The sequence below is a fragment of the Sphaeramia orbicularis genome, chromosome 19 (genome assembly GCF_902148855.1).
Source record: "Sphaeramia orbicularis chromosome 19, fSphaOr1.1, whole genome shotgun sequence".
NCBI lineage: Eukaryota > Metazoa > Chordata > Actinopteri > Kurtiformes > Apogonidae > Sphaeramia > Sphaeramia orbicularis.
In genome coordinates this window covers 49,762,165-49,771,507 of record NC_043975.1, presented here as the reverse complement: position 1 = coordinate 49,771,507, position 9,343 = coordinate 49,762,165, and the positions used below count along the sequence as shown (strand labels likewise).

The 9,343-nt window shown below is 39.5% G+C and overlaps 1 protein-coding gene across 1 annotated transcript in view; it reads right to left on the bottom strand.

Annotated features, from left to right (window-relative positions):
* Positions 1-3,372: 3,372 nt before the first annotated feature.
* The window catches only part of rab26 (RAB26, member RAS oncogene family), a 304,408-nt gene continuing 298,437 nt past the window's right edge, over positions 3,373-9,343 (bottom strand). The window contains exon 9 of the mRNA XM_030122352.1: positions 3,373-3,722. Coding sequence (XP_029978212.1) covers positions 3,620-3,722 — 103 coding nt within the window. The 3' untranslated portion in view covers positions 3,373-3,619. The remainder of the gene's footprint in view (positions 3,723-9,343) is intronic.

Here is a 9,343-nt window from a genome sequence, read left to right as displayed (position 1 = left end):
GTATATTATATGCCAAAACAAAAAACAAAACAAAACTTTTGTTGTTAATTACAGTCTAATAACAATAACAAGGAATTGATTTACACTCAAACATGTTAGATCAGGTTTATCAAGAACAGCAGAGTTACAGTAATGGTATGAATTACAATGTATTATGGGATGGTGCATAAGCGTCCACTGTGTTGGCTGATATGGAACTAAAACAATAAAATCCATGAATATACAAGAGAACAGCTGGAGGATAACTGTCCACTGGAGTGACCACTGTGCATGAAAGGGTTAAAATGCAGCTGAAACCAAAACCAGACTTCGTCAGTTTAGACTAGGGACGTACCGATCACATATCGGATATCGGTCTGATCCAGATGAAAACACTGGATCAGATATCAGTAACAACGTGCCGATCCGTACGACCGATCCAAAGTGTTATTTTATTCATCGCATTACATCGCTGATCTGTGTCGCAGACTTTGCGACGCCTCTGTCAGTGCGACGGGCGAGTTCTTCACTGTGGCAGAGATCTGTGATTGTGGGAAATGAAAAGTAACAGTAATTTAGCATGAAAGCAGCTAACAGCTAAGGGTCAGCGGTGTGGCAGTATTTGACACATGTCACACCAACAGCCTCCACTGCTGCTGCAGTATCTGTAAAGTGTGTGTTTGGAGAGGCGGTGGCAACAGTACAACACACCTAACCTGATGAAGCACCAGGTACAGACCCATCCTTTATGCTGTCTATTGGGATGTTTCCCTGAATCATTGGGAACTGTTATGACCCTGGGTCATAATTTGTCTATTTATATGTATATGTATGTGTTTTCTGTTTGGTGTGTGTGTGTGTTCTCCCCCGTCCTGTAGGTGTGCTGTGCCCCTTTTTGTGTCTGTTTGTTGCAGGAACTGGATTGGTGGAACAGGATTACCCGGCCCCTTTAAAATGGCCCTGGAGCTTCCATCCATGCTCTCTCTTGCCTCCTGCCAGCTTCCAGCTCTGTGTTCGTGTGTGTGACCGTCAGTCTTCGTGTGATAATTTGATTGTACATTTATGGTTGTAAATAGTTTTGTTTTGTAAATTCGATCCTTTTTCAGGTAGGGGAGGTCGGCTCTTTTGTTTTCACCTTTTCTCCTGTTTTGGTTAGGTAGTTAGGTAAGTTTTCTGTATTTTATTTCTTGCATTTATTTTGGATTAGGCAAGTTAGTTTAAACTCTACAGATATTTTGTTTGTTGTTTTAGCCGCTCCCTCCCCTAACCCTTCCTTAGTTGTTGAACAAAATACTGATAATAAATACTGTAAACTTTAGTTTTCGACTGACGTGTGTGCTTGGGAGCTGGGAGGGGACAAAATTGAGCACATTATGTTCGCCCTGGTGAACCCCTAGGCCGGGGTGTAACATAATTTGGGAGCTCATCATAAGTATTCTGTTCAGTTTGTGTTTCTGTTGAACTGAAAGGCTGTTCTGACCAAATGGGTTAGAGAAGAACCTCCTTCAACACATCTGTGGAAGTGTTGGATATTAGACTATATTTCTCTGGAAAGACTAAGATTTTCTATTAATGATCAGAAGGACGTCTTTACAGCAAAGTTTGGAAAAGTGTTGGAATATCTGGGAACTCAGACTGCAACGACCTGAAATAGACTGAATACGGACTTTTGAGATCATGGCTGTGGACATGTTTTGGATCTGCTTTACATTTCATACAACCTGTATGTACTGCGCTGGACTGGATAAGTTTGAAAATGTTCAATAAAAAGAATGTTCAAAAAAAAAAAAGTAAATTTACCAGTGGTATTGGATCGGTCAGTATCAGCTCATATCAGCAGTCCTGGTATCAGATCGGTATCGGTACATCCCTAGTGTAGACGTGGCTCAAATGTAACTCTGACCCTAAAATGGGTCGCTGGTAGACGTTAGGAGATGAAGTCAAAGGTGAAGACAAGAAAAGGTCAAAAGTGAAAGGAGTCAAATCATGTGTCACAGAGACGTGGGTGTGGTATGATCACAAATACCAAACGAGTATTAAAACAGTTACTATGAACTGTTCATAAACAACACATGGTGCTGTTCGACAGTTTACAGCAGGTGCAGAGTTTCTGTACAGTGTGTTCATTAGATACACTCAGTTCACTTTAACAAGAAGGATTCATTTCATATCCGTTATGTTTTCATTTCTATAGAACAACAAGACAAAGTTTCAGAGCACGAAATTAAAATGAGATTTAAAACACAACGACACGTCACAGAATGGATCCAATGAGCTGTGAGGCACATATGTAGAAACGCAGCTGCAGGTGTGTGTGTGTGTGTGTGTGTGTGTGTGTGTGTTTGGGTGATCCAAAAAAATGTTTTAAGATTCTGTGGATTCGAACCCTGCATTTGGTTCCATATCTGGCCAAATTACTTCAGTCCAAATTTTATGCAAATTAATTAATATTTAGAGGTTGCACAGACACGTGCAGATCGCTCTATATATTATAATACACAGGTGTCAAACATGCGGCCCGTGGGCCAAAACCGGCCCACCAAAGGGTCCAGTCCGGCCCGTGGGACGAATTTGCAAAAATTACATTTAAGATCTGAACAGTCAAGGACGTCGAAGTTGTTTTTGTTCAGGTTCCACATACAGACCAATGTGATCTCAACTAAAGTAGTGTCATAATAACCTATAAATAATGACTCCAAATGTTCTTAGTTTAATGTGAAAACATAATATTACATTACATCTATAAATAAGTAAAGACAACTCCAAATTTTTCTCCTTTTTTAGTGTAAAAACTTACATTAAATGATGAAAATATTAACATTTACAAACTATCCTTTAACAACAAAATGCAAAAAAAAACTGAAATTTTGAAAGTGGAATTTTAATTATTAATTATTCTTCCTGTTATTAAATATTTTGTGCCTTTGTAGAGCCAGTCTGTAATATGCATGTATACATGGTAAGTTAAGGTGTAATATTGTTAAAATTGCACTTATTTTTCTCAAGAAATTTCAGTTTTTTTCAGGTTATTCACATCATTTTTGTTTGGATAGTTTGCAAATGTACATATTTTTATAATTTTATTTTATTTGCACTAAAACCAAGAGAAAAGTTTGGAGCCATCATTATTTACAGGTTATTATGCTGTTGTTTTCCTGGTCCGGCCCACTGGAGATCAGTTTGGGCTGAATGTGGAACTGAACTAAAATGAGTTTGACAGCCCTGCTGTAACAGAACTGGCCAAATGAATAAGGCAGATTAGAATCATTTTATTCTCAAAATCAAACTGCAACTGGCATAAAAATGTTCCTTAGAAAGTCCAGCAACCACTGTTGGTTTATTGAAATGATTTTTTACCAGGATTGTTGGACCACCCTAATATGTGTGTGTGTGTGTGTGTGTGTGTGTGTGTGTGTGTGTACATGTACGCACAAGCATGTAGATACAATAAGAGTTATATTACATTCACATTTGCAGAGGATGGGTGGGTTGGAGAGAGAGAGTATACCGACTGAAATATTACAAACCATCGTCGTGGTCAGAGAATCCTTGCAGGTACAGATGCTTTAGTCGACTGTACCTGATCAGTCTGTCACTGTCGCACAAAAACACACATCTGAGCTCATGTTTAGGAGGTGGTCTACGAGCGGCAGCAGCCCACCGTCCTCATCTCCTTGTCCACGTACTCCTGAAGCTGAAACTTTGGCTCGTCGGGCTCCTTCATGGTCCGGTGTTTCAGTTCTCTGACAGAAACAGACAAACAGGAACATGAAGCTTTAACAGCACATACAGCACACATTATAGACGTATTTGTGGACAAACATCACAGACAGGGCTGTCAAACATGCGGCCTGGGGGCCAAATGCGGCCCACCAAAGAGTCCAGTTTGGCCCCTGGGATGTTTTTGCCAAGTGCAAAAATTCCACAGTCTTGAATTGAATTAAGCAAAAAAAAAAATAGCTTGAATTAAGGAAAAAATCTTGAATTAAGCAAAAAAAAAAAATCTTTGATTAAGTTAAAAAAAAAAAAAAAGTCTTCAATTAAGCCAAAAAAAATCTCAAATTTAGCAAAAAATCTTGAATTAAGCCAAAAAAAATCTTCAATTAAGTAAAAAAAAAAACCTCTTGAGTCAAGCCAAAAAAATCTTCAATTAAGTTAAAAAAAAACACTTTGAATTAAGTAAAAAAAAAAAAAAAAAATCTTGAATTAAGCCAAAAAAAATCTTGAATTAAGTAAAAAAAAAAAATCTTGAATTAAGCCAAAATAAATAAATAAATAAATAAAATCTTCAATTAAGTAAAAAAAAATCTTGAATTAAGCAAAAAAAAAAAAATAGCTTGAATTAAGGAAAAAATCTTGAATTAAGCAAAAAAAAAAATATTTGATTAAGTTAAAAAAAAAAAAAAGTCTTCAATTAAGCCAAAAAAAATCTCAAATTTAGCAAAAAATCTTGAATTAAGCCAAAAAAAAATCTTCAATTAAGTAAAAAAAAAACCTCTTGAGTCAAGCCAAAAAAATCTTCAATTAAGTTAAAAAAAAAAAACACTTTGAATTAAGTAAAAAAAAAAAATAAAAAAATCTTGAATTAAGCCAAAAAAAATCTTCAATTAAGTAAAAAAAAAAAAATCTTGAATTAAGCCAAAATAAATAAATAAATAAATAAATAAATAAAATCTTCAATTAAGTAAAAAAAAAATCTTGAATTAAGCCAAAAAAAAAAAAAAATCTAGAATTAAAAACTTATTTTTTTTTCTTTGTTTTAGTGCAAAAAATAACATTAAATTATGAAAATATTTACATTTACAAACTATCCTGAAACACTAAAATGTGAATAACCTGAACAAATATGAACAACCTGAAATGTCTAAAGAAAATTCAGCACAATTTTAATAATTTTTCTTCCTGTTCCTCAGTGTTTAGTGTCTTTGTAGATCTGATCCAGAATGCACATGGACTAATGAGAAGTGGAGGAATAATATTGTTAAAACTGCACTACATTTTCTTATGTTTTTTAATTTAAATTTCAGTTTTTTCAGTTTTTTTTTTTTTTTTGATAGTTTATAAAAGTAAGTATTTTCATAATTTAATGGGGTTTTTTTTACACTAAAACAAAGACAAAAATTTGGAGTTGTCATTATTTATAGGTTCTTCTGTTCTTATTTTACTGGTTCGGCCCACTGCAGATCAAATTTAGCTGAATATGAAACTGAACTAACATGAGTCTGACAGCCCTGAGTTAACCCATAAAGACCCAGTACTCCTTTTGTGTCACTTACCAAATGACTTTTTCTCTCTATTTGACCTTTCTTTTGTGATTTATCACAAATTAGCATAATATTATCCTCTGTATTTTGCATTTTTTCAGTCAAAATCAGGTATTTTCCATTATTTAATTTGCTTTTCATGTAGATGTCCATAAAAGATCATATTCAAGTTGAGGGTTATTATATCAGAAACAGAGAAAACTGAAGAAAAAGTGACTTTTTCAGTAAAATCTCTCATTAACTGAACATAAACCCAGTGTGTCCATCCACTGTCTGTGAGCCTGTTTCTATGACCATAAAATGGAAATCGTAGCCGTAGTGTTAGTGGTATGTTCTGTTTTAATAATGTTCGCTCTTATTATGAGATATCACAGAAAGCAGTTTTGAACTTTATACTGCGTTTAAGTCACTCTAGAAATGCTGTGATTTTTACAATTGTTAACTCTGACTTTTATGCAGATTCTACACTTGTTAAATACTGACACCAGCATCTGTAGACGTGTTACTGAAGATAGGGTGTGTGCATGCGTGTTGTTCTTATATTTATAACTCCTTTTTATAATTATTTTTTTTAACATTTATTATACTCTATGGACTGTAACCATTTACATGTCTGATACAAATAAATAAATGAATGACCAGATTTGGCCCCAGGCCCGCATGTTTGACACCTGTGGATTAGTGGACCAACAGGTCTTAAACAGTTCCATCGGTGGATGGTTTTGGCTGGGGAGCGTGAAGTTGGGTTCGTAAACGGAACAAGTTCCCAGTTCCGAAAACGGAACTGCTCCTTTTATGGAACCAGTTCCGTTTAAGTGTCATGGAAGTAAGCCGTGCTCCGACCTCCATGCACCACTTAGTGTCCTCCAAGCCCGGCTCCTGCGGGGCTTGGAGCTGCTCTAATCCGCAGTGAATCGCGAGAACAAGCCGGTCCTCCACGGACCTCGGATCTGGTTCTGAATAATGCTCTCCATCAGGTCTGACCCATAAATGAATACACATGTGCACTCTTCTGCTGCTTATATTTTCTTTAATGCTGGCGAATGTCATTTTATTTGACTTCATTAATGCCACCCCCAGCTTCCACATGGCCCGTTGTGCCCTGCACACAGCGGGCTCCAGGCTTCTAGTGCCAGCTTGCAGACCGGTGCACTAAGCCGCTGTGACCCGGTACACCACGCCGCAGCACGGACCTCCAAGCTCCAGGCTTTTCATCAGCTACCGGCTACGTATAAATTAAACGGACCTCGGAAGTCCAGTTCGTGCTGGTTATGAATAAGCTTTCTTGGATCTGCTTATTCGGAACCAGCTCCGTTTAAGGATCATTGAACTAGTTTCGTTTCCCGAACTCAGAACCAAGCCGTGCACCGACCTCCAAGCCCCGCTTTGCCCTCATCAGGTCCTCCAAGGCCGGCTTCTGTGGGCCTGGGAGGTGCTCTAAAACGGGCTGAACCGGGAGACCAAGCCGCCTCCCCACGGACCTCGGATCTAGTTCCGAATAATGCTCTCCTTCAGGTCTGAGCCAAAAAGTCACACACATGTGCACTCCTCTGCTGTTTACATTTTCTTTAATGCTGGTGAATGTCATTTATGACTTCCTTAATGTTAACTCCAACTCCCACATCACCACATGCCATGGAAGCCGTCCTATGGGGTCCGAACACCGGCTTCTGCGGCTTGCAAAGCCGCGCAGTGAGCCGCTGTGACCCGGGCCGCGGATCCAGTTCCGACAACCGTTTTCTTTCACAGAACTCGGAACCAAGCCAGGCTGGAAGCTCTACTTTGACCATGAAAAGATGACAAATTGCATTTTACACCAATTATTTGCATGTATTGATCGGATAAGTGGTTAAGAAGTTATTAAACGTTTTAGAGCAGTAGATGATTTTGGACTGCGGTGGTTTGGGTCTGTATGGGTTGAATAGAGTTGGTGTCATACTGTCAGATATTCATTGAACAGTATGATTATAGAATGTTATGACATGTTTAAAGTTGTATAAGGAATAAAATTATAATACAATGTGATATAAGGAATGACTTGTACGCTGTCCATGGTGCTGTTTTACACATACGCGGCGTATGGGGCTAATAGAAATACAGGCAAACTCATTGTTTAAAGTAAAACAAAAACTTTTCTTAAAAACAAAACAAAAAAACAATAAGTTCTCAATAAAATCAGATGAGTGACTCCCCTGAAACACCTTCTTTCAAATACATTCAAAACAAAGATAAACTTTCTCGGATCTGCTTATTCGGAACCAGTTCTGTGTAAGGGTCTCGGATTCAGCACAATGGACAGCGCAGGATTCATTCCTCATATCATGTTATATATTTTTCCCCCTTAACTTTAAACATGTCATAACATTCTATAATCATACCGTTCAAGGAATATATGACAGTATGACCAGCCCGGCTTGGTTCCGAGTTCTGTGAACGAAAACAATTCTCGGAACTGGATCCGCGGCCCGGGTCACAGCGGCTCACTGCGCGGCTTTGCAAGCCGCAGAAGCCGGCGTTCGGACCCCATAGGACGGCTTCCATGGCATGTGGTGATGTGGGAGTTGGAGTTAACATTAAGGAAGTCATAAATGACATTCACCAGCATTAAAGAAAATGTAAACAGCAGAGGAGTGCACATGTGTGTGACTTTTTGGCTCAGACCTGAAGGAGAGCATTATTCGGAACTAGATCCGAGGTCCGTGGGGAGGCGGCTTGGTCTCCCGGTTCAGCCCGTTTTAGAGCACCTCCCAGGCCCACAGAAGCCGGCCTTGGAGGACCTGATGAGGGCAAAGCGGGGCTTGGAGGTCGATGTAGGGCTTGGTTCTGAGTTCGGGAAACGAAACTAGTTCAATGATCCTTAAACGGAGCTGGTTCCGGATAAGCAGATCCAAGAAAGCTTATTCATAACCAGCACGAACTGGACTTCCGAGGTCCGTTTAATTTATACGTAGCCGGTAGCTGATGAAAAGCCTGGAGCTTGGAGGTCCGTGCTGCGGCGTGGTGTATCGGGTCACAGCGGCTTAGTGCACCGGTCTGCAAGCTGGCACTAGAAGCCTGGAGCCCGCTGTGTGCAGGGCACAACGGGCCATGTGGAAGCTGGGGGTGGCATTAATGAAGTCAAATAAAATGACATTCGCCAGCATTAAAGAAAATATAAACCGCAGAAGAGTGCACATGTGTATTCATTTATGGGTCAGACCTGATGGAGAGCATTATTCAGAACCAGATCCGAGGTCCGTGGAGGACCGGCTTGTTCTCGCAATTCACTGCGGGTTAGAGCAGCTCCAAGCCCCGCAGGAGCCGGGCTTGGAGGACACTAAGCGGAGCATGGAGGTCGGAGCACGGCTTACTTCCATGACACTTAAACGGAACTGGACCCTTAAACGGAACTGGTTCCGTAAAAGGAGCAGTTCCGTTTTTGGAACTGGGAACTGGTTCCGTTTACGGAACTAACTTCACACTCCCTTTTGGTTGCTGGTGGCTGTTTGGGTCCTTATGGGTTACAGAGGAGAGTGGACGAGATGAGGAAGTAAAGAAGTGTGAAGGGTTAAAAGAAAACATGTAGATAAGAAATAGAGCTGGAAAGCCAAACTAAAAACAGGGTGGTTATGAACAGGGAGACAACAACAGGACTAGAAGTGCTGTCCTATTCTATATTTCCATCCTGTTGGGTGCCAGCCTGTCCTGCTATTCTTGGCCATGTTTCCTCATGCCAGGCTGTTCCCAGAACCAGACTACAAATGTACAACAGCTCCCACACTGTGTCCAGATCTGCACATTTAAGTCACATATAGAGCTTGTACCACAGGATTTAAGTACCGGACAAACCAGGCTGTCGGTATGGAGCGAAACTTCTAATGACATTTTTACCAGCGGCTGAATATGCATGAGTTTTCCTCTGCGTTTCATTTGTTCTGTTCTTTTGTTTAAAGTGGAAGACACTGGAACTCATCATGTGAACTCTGAATAACACCACTGTCTCCTATGATTAGTACTGCGCTCATTTATTAAACAGCATCCGCTTTAAAAACTTCTCACATCGTTATCCTCTGATCATAATTGCCTAACACATACACAAATGGACAAAAGTATGTGGACAC